We start from the raw sequence: 24,545 nt of genomic DNA, 5'->3' as shown, positions 1-24,545 counted from the left end.
CGCCTGCGCTCAGCTGCCTGGGCGGGCTGGGAGGCGCGGGTTGAAAAGTCTCGTTCCAAGTTTGGAGAGAGAGAGAAGAGCGCCTCAGACCTCGGTACCCGTAAGCGGGGAGGAGGCAAGAGAGAAGGACGCAGCGTCTGGGGAGCACCCAGGCTGTAAGACGGAGCTCAGGCTTCGAGAGCTAGAAGTGTGTGACGTGCCTGGGAAAGGCAGGAGCGCCTGCGGTTGGGCTGCTCTTGGCTAGCAAGGGGAGTCCGAGGAGGCGGCGAGGGGCGAACAGCCGACGCAAGATGGCGAGTAAAGAGAGTAAGAGGCCCTGCGGGGCGGCGCGCGCCGGGCGGCGGGGGGCGGCGGGCGTGCGAGGCCGCGGCACGCGCCGGCGAAAGGCGCGAATTGGCGTGAGGAGCAGGGGGCGGGGCCGGGCGCGAGGCTCGGCGCGCGCCTCGAGGGGCCTACGCGGGACGGGGCTGCGGCGCGGAGGGCTCCGAGCACTTCCGGAGCCGGGCGTGGGGCCGCGGGTTGGGCCCCCTTCCCGCCACCCTCCCCTCCCGCCACCCCCCTCCGGCGGCGGCGCTCCCTAGGCCCCCGGGCGGAGGCGGCCTCTGCCGCCGGAAAGCGGGCACGGCGCCTCCTAACACGCGCGCGCGTCGATCGCCTCGGGGTCGCGGCCCTTGTCCGGGGGATTCTGGAATCCGCTGGCTTATGGCTGCCGACGCGGGCTTCGTGGGATCAGAGGCCTCTCCTGGTGGGGGATGGAGGGAGCGGACTGATGGGTTTCTGCTACACGTGGATTCGTCTCGCCGGGTGGGTCGGGGAGGTCCTCTACATACGGGTCGTCATCTTGGAACAGGTGCGAACAGCTGTAACCTGCAAAACAATTGCGATGTCTGTGTAATTACCCAATTTTGTATACGCAGGCGGTATTGATCTTAAAGTGCAAAAAATAAGCTTCCTGGTGTTAATATTCTCTCCACGTTCTGGAAGAGCAGTTGGTTGTTCGTGTCCAAATTAGAGGTAAAGAGAAAGAGGAGATTAGGTGTGGCCGTCTCGAGGTGACCTCCAGTGGAGATTCTGACTCCGATCCCTCTCAGCCACTTAATCGTGTGGGCTTTCTCCAAATTTCAGTGTTTGAAGATACTGTGGAGGAGCGTGTCATCAATGAAGAATATAAAATCTGGAAGAAGAATACACCGTTTCTGTATGACCTGGTTATGACCCATGCTCTTCAGTGGCCGAGTCTTACCGTTCAGTGGCTTCCTGAAGTGACTAAGTAAGGGTTTCTGGCAACTTTTATTTCGCATAAATTTAACTATTGACTTGAATTTCCTGGTTTTTTTTTTTTGGCGTTTTATACATAGAACATAAGCAAGTAATCAATTTAGACCTTGCGTGATGTGGCAGGTGATTTTTATTTTCAAGACTTAAGTGATTTATGGGGTGGTTTCTGACGTATAAATGTGGCGTTAAAAGGGGACAAAGAATCTGTTGTGAGATTAAGGATATATGTAGGATGCACTGGATATATTTGACATTTCTTGGACTTAAATATAGATCAGCATTTCTTTGGGCCCCAGACTAATGGATTTCTTTATAACTTTATGGGAAAATAGCATGTGTACAGAAAAGTGCACAAATCATAAGCGTGTGGCTTGATGAATTTTTACAAAGTGAATACACCCTTGTAACCAGCCCCCAAGATGAATACGTTTTAATTGGCAAAGGTGAAGAGAATTTAGCAGCAGTTCACCAATGAAAAGGTGGTGGTGTTGGCTTATAGTATGGGATACACTTTGAGGCTGCTGTTGGTCTTCATAAGAGTGTTCTTTGCACCTCTTTGTAAAATTTCTCTGGTAGTAATTGCTGACATTTATTGAGCACTTAGAATAGGGCCTGGCGCATCTGAAGAGCTTTATGTCCTATTATTTGGTTTAATACACAGTACAATAATTACTTTTTATCATTCTTCTTTTTTAATCATGTGGAAACTGGGGCTGAGATATGACGTAACATGCCCCAGATCACACAACTGGTAAGTGGCGGAGCAGGCTTTCAAACCCAAACCAGGTGGCCCCAGAGTTGAGGCAACCTCTGCACTAGGTTATCTTTCTCATACAGTTGCACTTTTCCTAGTAGGAACTTGGCCTTGTACTTTATTTTTTTTTAATATAAATTTATTTATTTATTTATTTTTGGCTGCGTTGGGTCTTTGTTGCTGCACGCGGGCTTTTCTCTAGTTGTGGCAAGTGGGGGCTACGCTTTGTTGCGGTGCGCGTGGCCTTGTACTTTAAAAGTGTATTAAATTTTGAGTATTGTGAGCATATAACTTAATGAGGATTAATCAAACTCTAATCTAGCGAGGGGATTTTTCAACAGCTTTTAAAAATAAGAGTAAATTACCTTTATATAAAACTCTTCATATGATGGCCAGATTATCCATATGTGAACATTGACTTCCATACAGTTAGGGACTTCCACTGGGCCTCCCAAAAATCTCAATGTAAATATGCAGATATGGGAAGAAGAGCCAAGAACTAAATAGTGGAGATTTCTAATCCTTGACATTTATAACTTTGACCGTCAAATGCCTAAGGGTATTGAGGTTCTGGTTTAGAGCATCATGTGCATTTGACTCTGTGTCTTCCTGTTAAGCAAATGATTTACATTCGCTTGGCTCTTTTTGACCTACTCTAACCGTAGAAAAGAGCTGAGGCTTTAAGGTTAGAGACATGAGTTTGAATTCTGCCCCTTGCTTCTTAGCTTTGTGAATTAGGGCAGGTTGGTCAGTCTCTATCCTGGAGTAGTCTGGTCCGTAAATGGAGGTGCTGATGGTTCTGACAGCCTACACTTGAGGAAGTAAATAAGATCATGCATGTTGAAGTGCTGGCGCAGAGTGAGTACACAGTAAATGGTGACTGATGGTAATTCTTCCACCCTTTCCTATTCAGAAATCATTTGTTAGGGTGAAATATCTCTCTTTTTCCATTTGTATTTCAATGAATGCGGTTTACTGAAGTCTTTTTTTATTTATTTATTTATTTTTAACATCTTTATTGGAGTATAATTGCTTTACAATGGTGTGTTAGCTTCTGCTTTATAACAAAGTGAATCAGTTATACATATACATATGTCCCCATATCTCTTCCCTCTTGCATCTCCCCCCCTCCCACCCTCCGTATCCCACCCCTCTAGGTGGTCACAAAGCACCGAGCTGATCTCCCTGTGCTATGCGGCTGCTTCCCACTAGCTATCTGTTTTACATTTGGTAGTGTATATATGTCCATGCCACTCTCTCACTTTGTCCCAGGTTACCCTTCCCCCTCCCTGTCTCCTCAAGTCCATTCTCTAGTAGGTCTGTGTCTTTATTCCCGTCTTGCCCCTAGGTTCTTCGTGACCATTTTTTTTTTAAGATACCATATATATGTGTTAGCATACTGTATTTGTTTTTCTCTTTCTGACTTACTTCACTCTGTATGACAGACTCTAGGTCCATCCACCTCACTACAGATAATTCAATTTCATTTCCTTTTATGGCTGAGTAATATACTGACGTCTTTTTAAAATGTTACCTATAACATGTTTTGCGTAAAGATTTTAAAATTATAGATCTGTGTGTTCTCAGCCCAGATATTACTTTTTTTTTAATTTATTTATTTTTTATTTTTATTTTTGGCTGCTTTGGGTCTTTGTTGCTGTGCGCGGGCTTTGTCTAGTTGCGGCGAGCAGGGGCTACTCTTCTTTGCAGTGCGCGGGCTTCTCATTGCGGTGGCTTCTCGTTGCGGAGCACGGGCTCTAGGCACGTGGGCTTCAGTAGTTGCAGTGCATGGGCTCAGTAGTTGTGGCTCACAGGCTCTAGAGCGCAGGCTCAGTACTTGTGGTGCACGGGCTTAGTTGCTCCATGGCATGTGGGATCTTCCCAGACCAGGGCTCGAACCCATGTCCCCTGTATTGGCAGGCGGATTCTTAACCACTGTGCCACCAGGGAAGCCCCCCAGATATTACTTTTACGTTAACACTGAGGAATTTAACAGAAAATACTTTAACTAAATTATGTATTCCATGGTGTTCTTTGCTTGCAAAGAAGTGGGATCTGGTTGTGGGACGTGCAGTGGCTCTGGGAATGCAAGAAAATGCCAGCCAGCCTGCATTCTTGGGTGTTGAGGATGGCTGGCTGGTGCTTTGCAGGGTTCTGTTTGGGGTATGAAGGGACTGTGATTCTGTTTCGTCACTATGTAGGGTCACTATGTAGGACAGTAAAAATGTTGGCTACTCTTATAGCCTGGCTCTTTGAGAGCTAGGCTCTACTCAACCTCATCAGGCTGGCCTTCTGCCTACATACAACATGCTTCCGAATGATTACTTGCACTTTCTAAGCTGTTGTCCTTAAATTCACTTAGGTGATCATCCATATAATTGATTTGGCTCTTTAAATTTTTTATTTAGGTATCTCTAAGAAATTATTTTTCGAAACTGGTAGATCATTATTTCGTATCTCTTAATTGGATAATTTCTTAAACATGTTAAGACTTACTCTCTACCTAAAAACCTGTGTATACATTCAAACTCAGATGATACAAAACTGCATAAGTCCCCCTTCCACATCCTCTATTCTCCTAGTTCCCTTACCCAGAGCGAAGGCAGTCCTTGTTTGCGATTTCTTATCCATCTTGCCGGCATGAAGAAGTACATGCTATGTCCCTCCATCTTTTTTTCTGGTAGGAAGTTGTTGACTTGACTTTGCATCTTAGTTCCCTGACCGTGCCCCCTGCAGTGGAAGCATGGAGTCCTAACCACTGGACACCAGGGAATTCCCAATTCACTTGACTTTTTAATTAGAAGTTTATATTGGAGACTTTTTTCCTATCAGCATACTTAGATATATGTTCTTTTGTTTTAAGGGCTCCATAAAATTCCGTTTATGGATATACTATAATTTATGTCACCAGTTCCTTATTGATGGATATTTGTTTTCAGTCTTTCACTGCTTCAGGCAATGCTACTGAGAATAACCTTGTGATAATCTGTGATTGTTGGGTGAATGTCTTAGCAGTAGAGTTAAAGTGGTCAAAGGATTCTGGCACTGAAAATGCACAAGGTCTTTTATAATGAGTGCTTCTGCAGCCTTAGGTGCATCCAGTATTGGAGGAAAATAGATATTGATTGGCTCAGGAAAATAGGCTTGTATTTTAATGATGGAGATGAAAGAATTTGTAGTAAAAAGAAAAATCCTTATATGATGATCAGGTCAGGGGAAACCAGAATAATTGAATTTTAGAGTCAAAAGGAGTTTTCCAGCTCCTCTAGTCCATCTTGTGGTCCTGCTCCTTAGAAAGGTCGTACGATGAATTGACCTGTTTAACCTGTAAGTTTACCTGTTGATCTTACTTTTTTCTGCTTAATGCCATTACAAAGAAGTCACTTTCTTCCTTTTATGTCAGTCCTAACATTGCTCTGTGCTGCCTCCTTTCTCTCAAGTATTCCTATTTCTTTTCAAACGGTTCTCATGAGATACGTTTAGGTTCCCTTTCATTTTAAGCCACTATTCCTTGTAAAGGTTTCATTTTGTCTAAATCCTCCTAAAGTACATTGCTAGAGCCTAATTTTCTAAGTGTGTTTTTTCCAGTTAAAAATAAGTGAGTGAAAAAAAAAATAAGTGAATGCTCATGTGTTTTGCCTTCTTCCCTGTGTAAGTTCATCTAAGATGAAATTAATTACCTTTTTTGATAGCCACATCGTATTCTTGGTCACTGAATGTACGTCGACTCAAACCCATGTCTTTTTTCAAATAAACTGCTGTTGCTTAGCCATGGCTGCCTTATTCTGTTCTTGGAGTTTTTATGTATTTATTGCTGTTTTTTACCCTAAGCCAAATATTGGTAAAATTTCATCTTGTAATTTTTAGTTATTAATAGATTTTTTAAAATAAATTTATTCACTTTTGGCTGCATTGGGTCTTCGTTGCTGCACGTGGGCTTTCTCTAGTTGTGGTGAACGGGGGCTGCTCTTTGTTGCGGTGCGTGGGCTTCTCATTGCGGTGGCTTCTCGTGGAGCACAGGCTCTAGGCGCGCGGGCTTCAGTAGTTGTGGCACGTGGGCTCAGTAGTTGTGGCTTGCGGGCTCTAGAGCACAGGCTCAGTAGTTGTGGCGCCCGGGCTTAGTTGCTCCGCGGCATGTGGGATCTTCCCGGGCCAGGGCTCGAACCCATGTCCCCTGCATTGGCAGTCAGATTCTTAACCACTGCGCTACCAGGGAAGCCCAGTTATTAATAAATTACATGCCTAGAAGTAACCCACAAACCTTTATTCTAAACCACTGAATCCTTTGTGCAACTGGAATTTAGAAGCAGATAAATAGTCTAGGCTGTCTGATGCTGGGGCCCAGAGCCTTACTTCTCAGCCTTCCTTACTGACATGGGACCATGGAACACAGGTGAAAATTGCTCTTCTAGATAGTACAAATGGTAAAGCATTGTTAATAGATACAGATGCAGAATCATTGCTTAAGCATTGTTAATAGATGTAGATGCAAAATCATTTCTTGGACCAGGGTGCCAAGAGGCATCAGTGATTTCTTCAGCCGCAAAGTGAGTTTCCACAGAATAGGGTAACAAAGACCCACCTCCCCTCTCCCGTAAAAATGAGAATGCCTATTTTATAAACTTTAAGCACCATAAATATAAACAAGGGGTTTTCACATCGTGCCATTTTCACTCATAACCTGTTGTTTAGGTGAAGAAACTGAGGCCCACAGGTAAGTTGTGATTTAAGGAATTGCATATAACTAATTTTAGTTTGAGCCAGGATTTAAACCCAGTTTTTCTGACTCAGCACTTTATTTTTTCCATTCTACTTTGTTGCCTCTTACTCGGAAACCAGAAATAACTAGTGTATTAAAATTGAAGAATTTTTTTAGGCAAGAAGTCATGATTTATGAACATGGGGATGGGTGATGGACTGGATTTGTTAGCAACTGATTTCTTAAAGGATTAGTATGACTTTCTTTCTTTCCTAAACAGACCAGAAGGAAAGGATTATGCCCTTCATTGGCTAGTGCTGGGGACTCACACATCTGATGAGCAGAATCATCTCGTGGTTGCTCGAGTCCATATTCCGAATGATGATGCACAGTTTGATGCTTCCCACTGTGACAGTGAGAAGGGTGGTAGGTATACCATATATTCCAGCATTGGTGTCTAAAGGAATAGGCCTCTAATTATATGTTATTAAAACGTTATACTAATATCTTTTGGCCCAGCTGTTTAACTTCTAGGACTTTATCCTACAGAACTACTCACCCACATGTGCACAAGGATTTTACAGTAGCATTATTTGCAAGATTGAAAAATTAGGCTCAACCTAGCAACCCAGATGTTAGTTCATAGGAAATTGGTCAAACACATTATGGTATGTTTGAAATACTGTGCAGCAGTTACTAAGAATGAGCTAACTTTGAATTTTACACACAGACAGCGAGATAAATCTATGCACTGGTATGGACAGGTTTCCAAGATAAAGTGAGTAACTGGTATGTGTGATTATAGCAACTATTTTGGTAACAGTAAGAATATGTGTTGGTGTAGGCATAGAAAAAGTCAGGAGGCATTTACACCAAACGTTAATAGTGGGTTTTTTATGGAAGCTGTTGACTCCCATCCCCCAATGCAAACATACATTCCCCTGCTTTGGTATTCCCACAACCACCCAAGTTTGGTGATTTTGCTAGGAGGACTCACAAGACTCAGCAGATTATGCTCATGGCTAAAGTTTGTTACAATGAAAAATACAGAACAAAAGCAGCAGGAAAAAGATATGCATCAGGGAGTCTACAGAGGTCCAGCACAAGTCTCATCCAGGACCACACAGGATGTGCTTTCCCTCTGGCAGCAAACGACAGGGACGCGTGTGGACTATCTCTGCTCAGGGAAACCCATTCGAGGGTCAGGGTCTCAGTCTTTCATGGGGGTTGGTTTCGTAGGCACATCATATTGGCAGCCAGCCATGACAGCTGAAACTCGGGACCCCTGTAATGAAATCAGGTGCGTATCGTCAATCTTGATATTTGTGCAAAGCAACCTTGACAAACTGGTACAGCATGGTCCCTTGCTTCAGGTGTACACCACAAAATCAACCCATCAGTGACATCGAGAACATTCTGAGGTCCATGTTCCCAGGAGTTGGTCAAGGGTCAGTCATGGGCCCAGTGTCCGTCAGAGCTGTGAGGGCTAAGCAACCAGACCTGCTGGGTTAGTGCTTTCCCCACAGCCCCAAATGGTTAGATAGAGCTTTCTTATTGAAAATAAAATTCTACTTTTTAGCTAAAGTCCTGCCACCCCTACTCCATTCCTCTTTGCTTTCTTCTCCAGAATTCATCACTGTCCTGAAATTAGTGTGCCATTTTCAACTATTTGTATTTTTATTATTCATACAGTAGTAAACATACATAATGTTGTTTTGCAGTTTGCTTTTTTCATTCAGTTTTGTCTGTGTATGCTATGTAAATGTCTAGGTCATTCTTTTAACAACTGTATAGTATTCCATTATGCTTAAACCTCAATTTATTCTTCTATCAAGGGGCAGTTGGATTGTATCTATGTGGGTGTTTTGCTGTTACGAGCAATGCTTCAGTGAACATCCTTGTCCCATCTCCTCGTACACGTGGGAGAATTTATGTAGTGGACTGGAATTGCTGAGTTGTGTGGTATATTCATTGTCAACCTAAAATAATATAAACCTTTTTCCAAAATGATTTACTCAGTTTACCACTTCCACAATTCATAGTCCATTACCCTACAACCTTATGCATTATTTCTGTAAATATTGTTGTAATCAGAAAAATTTTAATGGCTGTTAGTCCTAAACTATGTACTTAATTGGACTTTCAGCTTAAGAATTAGTCTTTGTGCATAATACACGGAGATATCGTTATTAGTAACTTGTCCAGTGAATTACATTCTAACAAGTGACTACAATAATTCACAGTTAACACCTTTTAAAATTTTCAGTTATGGTATTTTTAATGGATACTATTGTCATTAAGATAGTGATTTTTCAAGCTTTTCCTTTTGAGTTTGAGAAAACAAAGCCCTGTGTACACAGTAAATCTTACCTGGAAGCCCAGTTTTTATTAAAGGAGAGCTGTTGAGTTTGTTTTCACTAAAGGAATTTGGAAAGGGTGAGAAAGAATCCTTGGGGTCCACGGTGGTGGGAGATTGAAAATATAAAAGCGGCAGCTTTGGAGCAGGGTCTCTGGAGGTGGCAGGTGATAGGATCGGGGGGGTGTCTTAGAAAGGCTGAGGAATTTTCTTCCATTGACACGATGGGAAGGGGAAGTGCTAAGAGGGAAATGGGTGATTGCATATGGTTGTGTGAGAGGGGTTGTGTGAAATGGGATATGACTTTGAGCCTCAGAAATAGTAAGCAGTGTTTGCCATAGAGAAGAATGGCTAAATTCTTCCCCCCATCCCCCCACCCCGGCCCCGTGGCTTGCGGGATCTTAGTTCCCCAACCAAGGATCAAACCCAGGACCCGAAGAGAAACCACTGCGTCCTAACCACTGGACCGCCAGGGAATTCCCAAGAATGACTAAATTCTGATAGTAAGGCACGGGAGCTAGTGTTGCTTAAGCATTCCCACATAGCGAGACCTGGCTGAAACTGAGAAATGGCTTACTGCTTTCGGTGTGTTTTCGCCAGGCCCCAGCCAGTCTGTTTTCGTTGTTACCTGCCTGGTTTCATTAGGCATTTGAGTTAGTGTTACTTGACCTGAGACACAGGGTGAGCTAAAAAGGAACGTGCAAAGGAGAAGAGATATAGGTCAGGAAGAAATAACAGTTATAATGTGAAGCCTCCGAATTTTTAAAAGTCAGCAACTAATTCAGGTTTTTATCTATGAGCACAAAAAAGAAAATGTTCTTGTTTGCTGTTATCTGCTTAGATGTTCTCTACTTGTATTCTTTCTGCTATCACCTTGCTGCTGCTCTGAAGTTACACTTTTTATGTGGCTTTCTCACGTTTCCAAGGTCTTTTTAATAACTATGTAACATTGTAGTCATATTCCTACCCCAGATAGAGAGGTTAGCCCACTCATTTTAGCTTTGGCACTCCACTAGCAGTTGAACCGACATGTTCAACTGGATTGAATGTGTTCAAGGATTCTGGTGGAACTGGCGTACGTGTGTGTGTGTGTGTGTGTGTGTGTGTGTCTGTCTGTCTTGGGATTGGGTGGGTGTTAGTTGGATTTCCGACATGAGGATGTTTTTGACTTCAGACTCAAGGAGTGTTCATACTCTTGAGGGTGAACCTGCCTTAACAAAACCTAGAATACAATTCTAATTTCAGCACTTCCAAATGAGTTGTATTTGAACTAAAAGGCTGAGATGTGTTAATTGTGTGGTTATTTGAATTTTCGTGAATAATTACATCATCTTCACAACTGAAAGAAGCCGATTTTTAAATGTTTTAAGTCCAAGGTGGAACTGAACTGCATAAAATAGGTATCAATATTTTCCAATTCACATGGGCTTGGAGAATAAATTAATTCCAAGTGGCAAGCGAGCCTATATTTTTGTGTGCTCGCGTGCCCTCTCTCCCTCTCTCTTGTCAATTTGTGTTGTATTCTGTCAGATTAAAATCTCAGGTTGATTAAACTGAGTGACTCGTGAATTTTAATCGTAAGTGTATGTGTTTATTTCTTTCTTCTCACATTAGAATTTGGTGGCTTTGGTTCTGTAACAGGAAAAATTGAATGTGAAATTAAAATTAACCACGAAGGAGAAGTAAACCGTGCTCGTTACATGCCGCAGAATCCTCACATCATTGCTACAAAAACGCCGTCTTCTGACGTGCTGGTTTTTGACTATACAAAGCACCCTGCTAAACCAGGTATGTAGTAATAAAGTCAGACCATTGCTTGACCCTTCTTCTTGATTCAAAATGATAATTGCTTTGACGTCATTCAAGCTAGTATACTCTAATTTTTAAAGGTTTAGGAATTGTTTCAGGGGTCCCAAAACCATGCTCAAGTTCAGTGATTTAACAGAAGGACCTCACAGCAGGTTATTATATTCCTGGCTAAAGTTTATTAGAGCAAAGGATATAGAGCAAAAAACGGGAATAAAAACTGGCTAAGGTTTATTATAGCAAAGGATACAGAGCAAAGACAGGAGGAGAAAGATACACATCAGGCAGAGTCCAGAGAGGTCAGGCATAGACTTGTGAATCCTTCTCCTCTGGGGCCACATACCACAGGGGCATAAATATCTCTGCCCAGGGAAGCCCATTTGAGTGTCAGTGTCTGGGGATTTTAAGGAGGTCTGGTCACACAGGTACATTCTGCTCTGTGACCAGCCATGGTAAGGGAAACTCAGGACCCCAGCAGTGAAGCCAGATGCATCATGAATCTTGCTCAACAATCCTGCAGGTCTCGACAAGCTGCCACAGCATGCCCCACTGCTCTGGGCGTACACAGCTTCATCAGACGGCGACATGAAGAATTTTGTGAGGGTCACATTCCCAGGGGCTGGCTAGGTCAGTCATGGTTGCAGGCTACCTTGGAGACATGCAAGGACTGAACAGCCAGACCTGCTGTGTTAACTATTTCCTCACAAAAATGTTTTTAAAACTTGACTTGGAGCTGGGGTGGGTTGTCACCATGTAAATTTGTGGGCTGGTATAGTTTTCAGTATTTTGTGTTAGAGCTTAGTACTAGGTTTTGCAAAGGAACAAGTCATTTTATGGTCATGAGACCTGGTTTGCGTTGAGTATTTGAAATGAAGCACAGAGAACAGCTTTTCAGGGTGGTCGTGGGTGAAACCAAGTCCTTGTTTGTGTGCGGTGCTTTTCCAGGCATTATGATAAATGTTATGGCTCACTCAGGAGTGAGAATTTGCTCTTACCAGTTCTGATAAACAGATAATCACTTAGTAGTTAATGTATTTCTTTTTCTTTTTTTTTCTTTTCTTTTCTTTCTTTCTTCCTTTTTTTTTTTGTTTTTTGTTTTTTTTAGACCCAAGTGGAGAATGTAATCCTGATCTTAGGTTAAGAGGCCACCAAAAGGAAGGCTATGGTCTTTCTTGGAATTCTAATTTGAGTGGACATCTCTTAAGTGCATCTGACGACCATGTGAGAAACCTATTCTTCCTAATCTACTCATGCACTGAGAGTTAAAGACTGTGTCACGGACAGCTCTGCACTGAAGGAGACTAATAGATGAAAGGTTTTCTAAGATAATACTGATTGTTGTGATAGCATTTCCACAGGATTTAGAGAAATGGTTATCACACTGCGTTTTGGAGCCTTAGAATTCCACAAAGCTCTTTTGAAGCAGCCTTAGAGTGGAAGGAAAGTGGGCAAAAGGTGTCCCATTATTTAAAAGTGGACCTCTGTAATGGAGACTCTTTAAAGTGTTTGTGAGGCCTGATGAATATAAATTACATTTTAGTTTAGTTTTTTGTTTTTTGGTTTTTTTTTATACTGTTTTTTAAGTGTACAATTCTGTGGGTTTTAGTATATTTACAAAGTTGTGAAACCATTACTACTATCTAATTCTAAAACATTTTCATCAAATGTCACAAAAAGTAACTCCATACCCATTCAACAGTTGCTCCTCACTCCTTCCTTCCCCCAGCTCCTGGCAACCACTAGTTTACTTTCAATCTGTGGATTTGTCTTTTCTTGATATTTTATATAAATGGAATCATATAGTATGCGGCTCTTTCTGTCTGGCTGCTTTTATTTAGCATTAATGTTTTCAAGGTTCATCCATGTGAAAGCAATGTCGGTACTTCATCCCTTTTTATGGCTGAACAATAGTCCATTATATAGATATACCACAATTTATTCATTTATCAGTTGGTAGACATTTGGGTTGTTTCCCCTTGGGGCTACTTTGAGTATTGCTACTGTGAACATTTTTGTACAGGTTTTTGTGTAGATATGTTTTCATTTCTCTTGGGTAGTCACCTAGGAGTTGAATTACTGAGTCATGTGGTAACTTTATGTTTAGCTGTTTGAAGAACTGCCAAACTGTTTTCCAAAGCAGCTGCACCACTTCACATTCCTACCAACAATGTACGAGGGTTCCAGTTTCTCCATGTCCTCACCAACACTTGTTATGGTCTGTCTTTATTATAGCCATTCTAGTGGGTGTGAAGTGGTATTTCATTGTGGTTTTGACTTATATGTACTAATGATGTTGAGCATCTTTTCATGTGCTTACTGGCCATTTCTGTACCATCTTTGGAAAAATTTGTATTGAAATCCTTTGTCCATTTTAATTTTGTTTTTCATTGTTGAGTTGTACGAGTGCTTTATATATTCTAGATTCAAGTCCTTTATCAGATATATGATTTTTAAAAAATTTCTCCCATTCTTTGGGTTGTCTTTTCACTTTTTTGATGATTTCCTCTGAAGCCCAGAAGTTTTAAATTTTGAGTTCAGTTTATATATTTTATGTCACTTTTGCTTTTGTTATATCTAAGAAACCGTTACATAATCCAACATCACAAAAATTTACACCTATGTTTTTTCTAAGAATTTTACAGTTTTAGCTCTTATATTTAGGTCTTTGATCCATTTTGATATGGTGTGAGGTGTAGGGGTCCAACTTCATTCTCTGCGTGTGGCTATCTAGCTTTCCCAGCTAGTCTTTCCCTGTTGAGTTGCCTTGGCATCTTTTAATATAAAGTGTTTTAATTAACAATGAAAAGTACCACACAAATGCAAAGTGATCTTGTTAATTTATTATAGATCAACGTTTGTAGCATTCTTGCCACTAACAGCCCCATATTTTCTTTCATGGTTCCCATGCTGTAAGCCTAAAGTGTCTGGTATGACTCCAAGTACAAGCCGAGAGTAGACTTCTGGAGCTTTTGAAAGCTCATGTAACTTGGCCACAGTTAGCGTTTTATGTCAGCTTTGTGAGAAAAGGTTCCTTGCCTTCTTCCTTAGTATATCCCCATACCTAGAACAGGGCCTGTCACGTCTGTTAATTGCAATTTCTGTTCAGCTTTTTGAAATATTGAAAGTAGGCAATTGGCCCAGTCAAGATTGTTTAGTTACAAGCAGCCAAAACCAACTCTGGCTGATGGTTTTGTTTTGTTTTCTATAATTTTTCTCTACCTTTTTGTAAATTTAAAATTTTTACTATTTTTATTTTTTGTTTTTAAGGATATTCTTCAGGTGCATTTTCTGAGTGATCTTTAAAAAAAAAATCTCTTTTAATTTGTTTTTAAAAAATAAATGTATACCCCCTTCACCTATTTCTCCCACTCTCCACCCCTGGCAACCACCAATCTGTTCTTTGTGTCTATGAGCTTGTTTTTTGTTGTCGTCGTTTTTAAGTTTCCATATATAAGAGAGATCATGTGGTATTTGTCTTTCTCTAACTTATTTCGCTTAGCATACTGCCCTCAAAGTTCATGTTGTCACAGATGACAAGATTTCCTCTTTTTTATGGCTGAGTAGTATTCCATTGTGTATATATAGCACATCTTTATCCATTCATGCATTGATGGATACTTAGGTTGTTTCCTTGTCTTGGCTATTGTAAATAATGCCACAGTGAACATGGGGGTGCATATATCTTTTCGAGTTAGTGTTTTTGTTTTCTTTGCATAAATACCCAAGTGGGATTGCTGGATCATGTGGTAGTTCCATTTTTACTCTTTTGAGAACTTCCATAACTATTTTCCGTGGTGGCTGCAAAGATGGTGCTGGCTGATTTAAACAGAAAAGGAATTGATTGGAAGGGCATTGGGTAGGGTAGCTCACAGAAGTGCTGTGGCGGCTAGAAAATGGCCTGGAAAAGAGGAGAGGCCGGGTCGTTGACCCAAATTAGGCCAGTGAGGATGTCACTCTTGCCACCCTTGGAAAGTGGATGTAACACCCCCACCCCCCAATCATCAGAACAGATTCTCCTTTGTTGCTGTTCACAATTCGAAGACCTGGTCAGATGATTGAGCCCATGTCATGTTCTTGCAACCATGCTCCAAGGGAGGCTGGGAAGCAAGGGTCTACCTCAGTTCTCTGGAAGGAAGCTTTCGTTTGTTTCCGTCAAAGTGAACATCCTCCCAACAGGGAGGATGGGTTATACTCAGGAACTTAACTGCTAGTACTTTTTGAAGACACCAGGCTGGGAGTTGCTAGTCATAATTAATAGCTGACGTTTCCCAAGGGCTCCACATATGCCAGGCATCTTGCTAATGTTCCCAGGATCCTTCTGAGGTGAGGAGCAGGTGATGGCAAGAGTTCCACACGTTCCATCTCTTCCGTGCATGTAAATTGTGCATCCGAGTGTGTAAGTATCAACAGAGACTAAGGGCCATGTGTATTATGTAACAGAAACCCTTTCAAGTAAAAAAAGTGATTTATAAAGAGATGAAGCTGATACTAGTGTCAGTGGAATTAGGTCGAATATAGCGTAATGGAATTACCTCTTGTTTTAAACCATTGAGATAAGAATCATTGCACTATAGCTTGCAGTATTTTTTCATAGAAACTTAAGACTTTTCTCAACTATTTTTATGATGAGATGTTAAGAAGAGACTCAACTCCCAGAGCCTGCTGATCTGTGATCTTTGAGGTCTGGGCAGGCCCTGTGGCGTCTTCCAGTAGCCTCGTAGGGGTTCCTAGGTCATTCACCTTTTGCACTTCCTGATGTGTGTAGTGGTTTCTGCCGTGAAGTGAGACTTGTCCAAAGGCTTTTGCTTTTTAAGAGGCATATTTTAGTTTTAATTCCCAGTCTCCCAACCCAGCGTTAAGTTTTAAGATGTGCATTTCTGTTCAGTAGATACCGAACACCAGGCTCTCAGTGTTGTGTTGTGTAATCTGGGTGAATTTTAGATACTTGACTGAATGTATGTAGGTGGAAACTCTAACTTGAATTTCTTGCCTGCCACCATGCTGTCTTCCTGTCCCCATTACACTGTACCTTCCTTGCCCTCTGCGTCTCAGATTGTGGAAGCTGTACCAATACACTGTTCTGTTTATGAAGCTTCACTTTTGTTTATATTTCCTCCTCGTGTTTATTTGTAACTTTTATATAGTTAAGTAGTTTTGTTTTTAATAAAGGTGTTTTAAATAAGGTGTTAGCATTTAAATTCAGTATCTTATAACTTGTTTTGTTCCTTCTTCAGACTGTCTGTCTGTGGGATATTAATGCAGGACCAAAGGAAGGCAAAATTGTGGATGCTAAAGCGATTTTTACTGGCCACTCGGCTGTTGTAGAGGATGTGGCCTGGCACCTGCTGCATGAGTCATTGTTTGGATCTGTTGCTGATGATCAGAAACTTATGATGTAAGGTGGAAAATTCAGTGGGGTCTCATTATATGGGTGTCCTGAATGACCATCAGTGATTGTGGTGGCCTGTGGTTTGATTTCTTTTTTTTTTAATTACGTCTTGGCCTTCAAAAAAAAAAAATAGCTTTAGTGAGGTATAATTGACATAATAAACTGCAAGTAGGTATGGCCTTTTTACATAAAAGTCACTGTGCTGTATGATTGAACACAACTTTTTATTTAGAAAAAGAAAGGAAAACAGGTATGTACACACGAAGAAACATGCTTAGGGCAGTGGTGTGTATCAAAATTGGGATCAGGGTGGTTTGCACTGAAGTTGAGGGAGAGAGTGATTGTGTCAAGGCACGGCCACGGGGCTGCATTCAACTGCCTGGAATGCTTTTTATCTCATAAACTAATATCTGAGGCAAACAAAGCAAAACACGGAAATTTGACAAGGCTAGGTTGTAGGTATCAAATTGTTACATTTTTCTTTATGTAGTATTTTGTGTATGCTTGAAATAGCTGGTAATCCAGACAGGAACCTAAGGAACAAGAAAGCAGAAATAGCCCTAGTTTGTTTTGCGCAGGTTTAGCACATATCACTTAGTGGTTGGAAGTCCAGCTCTGCGTGGTTGGTGCCCCTGAAGGGGCGCGTTAGCGAGAGAACAGTGGCGTGGAGGGGTGCTGGCGCGGGCGCCGACCGTTGGGGAGAGAGGCTGGGTCGGGTTGAGCGGCCTGCTCGTGTGCTGTCTGCCTTGTACCTTTGTGTTTTAGATGGGACACCAGGTCCAACACCACCTCCAAGCCGAGCCACCTGGTTGATGCGCACACCGCCGAGGTCAATTGCCTGTCGTTCAATCCCTACAGCGAGTTCATTCTCGCAACTGGCTCTGCGGATAAGGTTTCTAAGTTTTTGCATACTTGGTGTTAACAAACCCAGTGGTCTTGTTACTGCAATATTTTAAAATTCTTATGTAAAGTGCAGAAATGAATTCCTTTTCATTTATTTTTCTTCAGACTGTAGCTTTATGGGATCTGCGTAATTTAAAATTGAAACTCCATACCTTCGAATCTCATAAAGATGAAATTTTCCAGGTATGTGACAGTTTTCTGAGTCTCTGTCAGATTTTAGTAACGTTTCGGTAGAGGGAAATCAAAAAAATTTTTTTCTTTTATATCATGGACAGTGGGCATTGTTTTTTTGTTGTTGTTTTGTTTTTTTTTGTCCACACCTCGTGACTTGCAGGATCTTAGTTCCCCGACCAGGGATTGAACCCACGCCCTCGGCACTGAAAGCGCAGAGTCCTAACCACTGGACTGCCGGGGGAGTCCCTGTTTATTTTTGAAAGCTCCTCTTCTCCTGTGTAAGTTAACTAGTGAGAAATAACTTGGAGCTTTTTAGAAACTATTAGTTCAGAAGTAGAAGGAAAAAACCTTGCAAAATAGGATCAGTTTAAAAAGTGAAGGGAGTTCCCTGGTGGTCTAGTGGTTAGGATTTGGCACTGTCACTACTATGGCCTGGGTTCAGTCCCTGGTCGGGGAACTGAGATCATGCAAGCCGTGTGGCACGGCAATCAATCAATAAAATAAGTAAATAAAATTTTAAAAAGTGAAATCCAAGGATTCTTCCCTTAAGGTATATCAGCATGGTGGGTCCTCTAGTGAAAAATATCTTGTATGTGGTTTAAAGTAGAGATTTGCATTGGCTAAAATATACTTCATTGAAAATGTTAAAAGCTTCTGGGACGGTTTTGGGGCTGAATAAGTTTATTTGGACCCCTAGCTGAGTTCCCCTGTGTTGGGGAGTATGACCTTCCTGGGGGCAAGCTGAGGAGATGGTCCATTTAAGAGTACCTGAAGGGACAGGACAAAGAGGGTGAGGGCTTGTAGGCCAAGGAGAGGGTATAGAACACGAAATAGGAAAATGTCAAGGATTAGAACAATATCCACAAACCTAGGAACGGATGATTCTTTACATTTTCAAATATGTATTGCTAGGTCCACTGGTCTCCACATAACGAAACTATTCTGGCTTCAAGTGGTACTGATCGCCGCCTGAACGTGTGGGATTTAAGGTAACTTGGTATCTGGTGACAAGAAATTGCATAAATATGCTAATCTGGCAGATTATGTAGTAATTCATAAACTAGAAGAGGAGTTTGCTAACCCCAGTTTAATAAGTCTCATATTAATTTTAAGTACCTTCCTGAAGAGTCTTTGTTCCCTAAAATAGAAGTGAATCAGCAAATGGACTGTAAAGTAAATTTATGCAAATGTGAGTTTTGTTTTTCTATTGATAATTAGGACTGAAGTCAGGGGGCGGGGGTGCATGTGTGTTTGAACGTCCAAATGATGGCATTGAAAACACTTCTGCTGTAGAAGGGGGTAAAGACATTAGCTGTTCATGTCTCCTTGGGTCGCACATACACCTGCAGGACTAGTCTTTCTCAGTTTTTTTACCATTTGCTCTTCTGTGCTTTCGTTGGTTCTTTTCGCAGGTATGAGCTCCCGCTGTGGGCTGTGTAACTGCTGGGGTAAACTTGGGAACAGGATAAGCACAGCCCGTGCTGTCAGAGATCTTAAGTTCTTCTGGGCGCTCATTGTGTAAAGAGTTGCTCCCAATTCTTAAAGTTCCTTGACTGCAGAGTTGCTATGGCAAGAATTTCAGACTCCTTTGCTTTTTTTGAGCCTTTAGAGCCATTAATAATGTTCCGTTACATACATCTCTGTAAGATGTCCTTATCTCAAATTTAAATCATTAAATTCCTGAAAATAACTTCTTTCCTACCTGTATTGCTTTGAAGTGGACTAAGTTTTTAGTCAAGGCTGCCTTACAGAGACAGTAGACCCAGTTTTCCGTGTATGGAATAGAGACACTGCAGAATAAAATGCTTGTGTTGTAAAACTGCTAAACATCTAATGTTCTGTGTTCTTATGGAACAAACTCTGGCCGTGATAGATGCTTGAAAATGTAGAGAATCTTGAAAACAGACATTTGAGTGATTTTTTTTTTACTTGAAAACAATTTTAGTAGTAAAATTAGAAACCTTAAACAAAAACTATAGTGTTGTATGAATTGGTGCAGCAAGGTTTGAAAGTCTGATGTCCTGGGAACTGGATTGTCCTTAGGGGTGCTGTAAATAAATTTGCAGGCATTGTATAATTTCTTCTTAAAGTTAATTCGTGTCTTGGCTTGCTATTAAAAGAATACATTAGATAGAATTATGGATTAAAATGGTCGATGTTAGCGATTGTACTCCTGACACTGGGAGGAGAAACATAATTGTCTAGCAGTCCCATGTGTTTGGTTTGTTTGATTAGCTTTATTGGAAAGAAAAAGTCTAGCACATGGAAAGTTGTGTATTTTGGCTGTATTTTTTTTTTTTTTTTAGCAGCTATTACTAGCAAAGTCCACCTGTGTACCTAGGTATCAGGGCTGATGATTGGTGTGTAACGAGTGATTTCACTGTTGGAACTGCTGGCAGCAAATTCTACAAATTGAAGTTTTTAAGATAAGAAAAAATTAAAACTTAACCTTTCCTTGGCTTATACATTCCATAGTTAAAGTTGTTTTGTTGTCATATCTTTAGACACATCTGCAGTACTGATGTGTAATTGTATTTCACTCCTGGGATGAAAAAGGCTTTAAGAGTGAAGTGTAGGGACTGGGCATCAGTTCTTCTGTAGATATTTTATATTCTTTTCACCTTTTAATCCTAATGCAGGAAACACCTCAGTTAAAATATTGAATGAATTTTAAGTTAATATTTATTAACAATAATTTCTATTCTTCAGCTTCAGTTATGAACGGCTCTTATTACCATTTCCAGAAAGTAAACACCCCACCCTCCCACCAAATAATTAATACAAAAACTTTAACCGATAACACTAGAGAAATAAGTTGCTTTTAGAGTGTGTGTTTTAGGATGGGATTTCTGGGCTGATGCTGGCTTTGCAAACATTGATACTAGAAGAATTTCAGTAATGAAGGCATTATGTTCTTTCTCAATAGCAAAATTGGAGAAGAACAATCAGCAGAAGATGCAGAAGATGGGCCTCCAGAGCTCCTGGTATATATTGGCTTTTCTTAATGCAAGATGAAATGTCATATGCAGATTGGACTGTTTGTCGTTTCATGTATCTGGAAAATGAGTCAAGAACTTCAAATTCTAGCTCTTGAAGATGATTTCAAATTGGAGGCCTTGGAGGTTATTGTGATAGAGTTTTGACATTTATTGAAAATAGTAAATAGAGCCCAGTAGGTTTTACCAATGTTTCACTAAGAATAATTCAGGCTCCTGGAAAATAGTGTATAATAATTTCTCACTGATTCTCTCAATTATGATGTTTCTGAGGGTTTGGGGGTGAGGGGCATTGATATTCAATTAGCAGTACTTAACACTTTCTAACAGTATGGAAAAACTTAATGACCTGATTAAGTTCCCTGCCCAGAAAAATGAATGCTTCCTCGATCTTATTGATGCCAACAGTGCCCACCATCTTCCTCCCATTCCTAATTAAATTATCTTGGCATCTCCTTGGCCCTTTGAAGGTTTGCATGGTGGTATCTGTCCTCATCCTTCCTGACTCTGAGTCCTTCATTGTACACTTCAGGTCACTCTTCTATGAACCATTGCCAGACTTGGAAATGGTTCTTTGTCCTCACTCTGAATTCAACATTTGTCTCCACCAGTCATTTGGCAGATAATCACTCGTTCCTCTGTAACGTATATTTAGCTCTTAGGCCAGTACTAATTTTTGGAATGCTTGGGCTTTGCCCACCGCTTTTAAAAGGTAAAGAAGGCCACTGAGGATGAGCCCTGCACACAGAAGATGTTCACTAGATCCCACATAGTATGGACATCCGAGACCCCCTTACTCCTTGTCCTGTGTGTTACCATGCCTGACAGTGCTGGCCTGTGGCAAAGATACACTAGCACGTTCAGTGTTAATACTGCTGCTGCTTATAGTATTTCTCAGTGAAGTGCTACCATAGACACATGACAGCATCTAAATGCTGTATTCTGTATTGCGTGTCTTCATCCGAGAAGTCCGTTTTGTGATGCAGGACCTCGTAAATTTTTTAAGTCTTTTTTTAAGCTAAGGTGTTGCTACCAACCATTTTTACTTTTTTCTTTTTTTTACGTTGTTAACACTTACTGAGATATAATTTACAGATCATACAGTTCACTGAAGTATACACTTCAGTGATTTTTAGTATGTTCATAGAGTTGGACAACCATCACCACAAGTCAATTTCAGAATATTTTTGTCACCTCAAAAAGAAATTGTACCCTTTAACCATCACTTCCCAGTCTTCTTTTGTGAGCCCCTGGCTACCACTAATCTACTTTCTCTCTAGATTTGCCTGTTCTAGACGTTTCATATGAGAGGAATCATACAGTATGTGGTCTTTTGTGACTGATTCTTGCCCTTAGTGTATAATGTTTTCAAGGTTTCCTGCTATTTTTTGATATTGCAGGGAGAGGACAGTGTATTTGTATATAATGTCTCTGTGACAGTTTCATGGGCCTTGACAAAATCCACTAGTATTTTGCTTCTTTTTTCATGAGAGTCTGAAATCAAGGGACATTTAAGTGTAGTAAACTGGACACTAACAAGAATTTAAATATAACAATGTCTTGATTTAATGACTCCTGTATATATTCCAAGCCTGTGGTCTGAAAGTATTTTCACTTACGTCCCCTTTACGACTATTTTTAAAAGCTGTTTATCCCATCTTAATTTTTAAACTAAATTACTAGGTAAAATAGTTACATTGCATATAACCTAATTGGTGGAGATAGACCTCATTGTCAAACTAGAGTCAAATCTGACTTTGTCAGGAAGGGTGACTTACCAGTTCATAACAAAGTATTCATATTGTCCATGTGAAAATTGTTTCTTCTTTTTTTTAATTTTTATTTTTTTTAGCTACACTGGGGCTACCCTTTGTTGCGGTGTGCGGGCTTCTCTTGTTGCAGAGCACGGGCTCTAGAGCACAGGCTCAGTAGTTGTGGTGCACGGGTTTAGTTGCTCTGCGGCATGTGGGATCTTCCCAGACCAGGGCTCGAACCTGTGTCCCCTGCATTGGCAAGGAGATTCTCAACCACTGTGCCACCAGGGAAGTCCTCTTTTTTTCTTGGCCGCGCTGCGTGGCATGTGGGATCTTAGTTCCCTGACCAGGGATCGAACCTGCGCCCCCTACAGTGGAAGCACGGAGTCTTAACCACTGGACTGCCAAGGAAGTCCCAAGAATTGTTTCTTCCGAATCTTAATTCTAAGATAAATAAGGCCCAGTGCAGGAAGTAAGACTGCCCCCTTCAGCATTTCTTAGCAAACACCTCGATTTAGCCCTTATGGGGGACTTTCTGGAGTCCCGAGAATTCTTTTTCTCCCCCAGCCTTGGGGCAGTGTGCCTTGGAGAGATTGAAGGATGGCTGAGAAGTATGCCTTTCCATTAGTAAGGGGGAGAAGGGGGGATCCTTCAGGGGGCCACAGAAGAACCAGGAGACTCCAGGCGGGCCAGTTTTAGGAAAGAGTATGTAACATAAGACATCCTGGAAATGTATTACCTTGAATATTTGTATCTAACTATATATTTGCTAATGAGGCAGAATTTTAGTGTTAATTATATTAGCTATGGAAACGGCACTGTGGTCATGAAGGAAAATGTCCTTTGTTTTCGGTGATGCAGGCTGAAGTATTTAGGGGTTAGGTGTGCTGTCTGCAACTTTGTGGTGGCTCAGCAGGTGGTGTGTTAACAAAATAGTATTTGGGGAACCTAGGTGAAGGTTAGCCAGGCGTTCGTTGTACTATCCTGTCACCTTTTTGGAGGGTTTGGAAGTTGGCAGAATCAAGAGTGGTGGAGGGCTGGCTTATAAGCCTGTACCACCCTCCCTCCAAACTGCAGTTCAGCGACCCGTTACAATACTGATGCTCTAAAAACTTCTAACATGAGATATGAAACCAAGGCTTTTTTTCTTCTTATTAACAGTTTATTCATGGAGGACACACCGCCAAGATATCAGATTTTAGTTGGAACCCCAATGAGCCTTGGGTCATTTGCTCGGTGTCCGAGGATAACATCATGCAGATATGGCAAATGGTGAGCTAAAGTATTTATTTTTCCTCAGTGACTATCTTGGAGAGATTTTACTAATGATATAATGTAATAGACATATATCAAACATTTAGGTACGTATTATATCAAATATTTATAGAAAGTCTTAAAAGACCTTTTCCCATTTTAACAGCAGTCTTTAGTTCAATATGCACCTGTTGGGTTGGGAGAAATCTGTGCACATGTTGATGTAGCCATAGCAACCTGCTCCGATTTTCATGATCGTTACGCCCTTTATCAGCTGGGCTCTTGGCATCACTGCTCCATGTCGAGTGTCTGATGTGTCGTAGGCATGAAGGATACGGGAGGAAACGTCAGTGCGTTCACACTGAGATACTGAGTTCTGTGGTGATGCGCACTAAGCACTTCAGGGCTATCGCTCCGTCGAAGTGTCTGAAATGCTTTTGGAAAACACCTTTTATGGATAACTGAAATAAGTAGTAGTGCACGGGCAGCTAGGTGTATGTGTGGAGTTACGTGCTGGCAAATAATTTTTGAGAACACTGGCGTGCCTTTTCTTCATGAAATTTATTAGTCTTTGAGGGTAAAACAAAAAGGAAACTAAGTTTACTCTAAAATGTGTCCACATTTAATTTCCAGCACTAAATCATGCTGACCAGTGACAGCTAAAATCTGGATAGAACTAGCGAATGCTGTTTTTAGATAGTCCTGTAAAATCTGTGGGGAGTTTTACCTCTGATTTTATTTGGTTGTTATCTCCAGGCTGAAAATATTTACAATGATGAAGAGTCAGATGTCACAACATCGGAACTGGAGGGGCAAGGATCTTAAACCCAAAGTACAAGAAACATTTCTATTGAATGTAATGCTACACAAATGCTTGATTTATCAAGCGCCCAAATGGCATTGTATAGTAGGAAGTCTAAGTGGGGTGGCATATGGCGTTCTTTATCTTCTGATCCTAGCACTTTCAGGTGAGCTATTGCGTACTGTATCATATTGTAGCTTTTAGGGAAGAAAGGAATGTTGCTTAAGAAAGATCATCAGCCATTGTTTTAAAATACAGTAGCAGGGTACTGCCTTTGATTCAACTATTTTAAGTCCTTGTTTTCTCAAACTAAGTGCTTGCTGTTCCTAAATATGCAAGAATAACTTTTACACTTTTTCCCTCCAACACTTCTTGATTGG

General features: G+C 41.2%; 2 protein-coding genes across 3 annotated transcripts in view; one reads left to right on the top strand and one right to left on the bottom strand.

Moving 5' to 3' along the window:
- On the top strand, nt 1-24,545 carry RBBP7 (RB binding protein 7, chromatin remodeling factor). 2 transcript variants are annotated; one of them, XM_061177777.1, is made up of 12 exons: nt 1-306; nt 1,126-1,270; nt 7,012-7,157; nt 10,729-10,875; nt 11,999-12,114; nt 16,128-16,288; nt 17,048-17,174; nt 17,291-17,368; nt 18,272-18,348; nt 20,286-20,343; nt 23,271-23,381; nt 24,120-24,545. In XM_061177777.1, the coding sequence occupies exons 1-12, from the start codon at nt 291-293 to the stop codon at nt 24,186-24,188; spliced, it is 1,251 nt and encodes a 416-aa protein (XP_061033760.1). In that variant the 5' UTR covers nt 1-290; the 3' UTR covers nt 24,189-24,545. The 2 variants fall into 2 exon arrangements, with proteins under 2 accessions (XP_061033760.1, XP_061033759.1); XM_061177776.1 differs by having other exon boundaries at nt 10,702-10,875.
- Nucleotides 7,894-24,545, bottom strand: part of TXLNG (taxilin gamma) — a 72,835-nt gene continuing 56,183 nt past the window's right edge. The window contains exon 11 of the mRNA XM_061177775.1: nt 7,894-8,016. Coding sequence (XP_061033758.1) covers nt 7,942-8,016 — 75 coding nt within the window. The 3' untranslated portion in view covers nt 7,894-7,941. The remainder of the gene's footprint in view (nt 8,017-24,545) is intronic.

The sequence above is a fragment of the Eubalaena glacialis genome, chromosome X, assembly GCF_028564815.1.
Source record: "Eubalaena glacialis isolate mEubGla1 chromosome X, mEubGla1.1.hap2.+ XY, whole genome shotgun sequence".
Classification (NCBI taxonomy): domain Eukaryota; kingdom Metazoa; phylum Chordata; class Mammalia; order Artiodactyla; family Balaenidae; genus Eubalaena; species Eubalaena glacialis.
This window is presented reverse-complemented; position numbering and strand designations above follow the sequence as displayed.

Bases quoted from the DNA above. Each gene is read 5' to 3' on its own strand.
- RBBP7 (XM_061177776.1), top strand. The intron at 1,271-7,011 runs GTAAGGGTTTCT...TTTCCTAAACAG, and splicing joins TGGCTTCCTGAAGTGACTAA to ACCAGAAGGAAAGGATTATG. The intron at 17,369-18,271 runs GTATGTGACAGT...ATGTATTGCTAG, and splicing joins ATAAAGATGAAATTTTCCAG to GTCCACTGGTCTCCACATAA.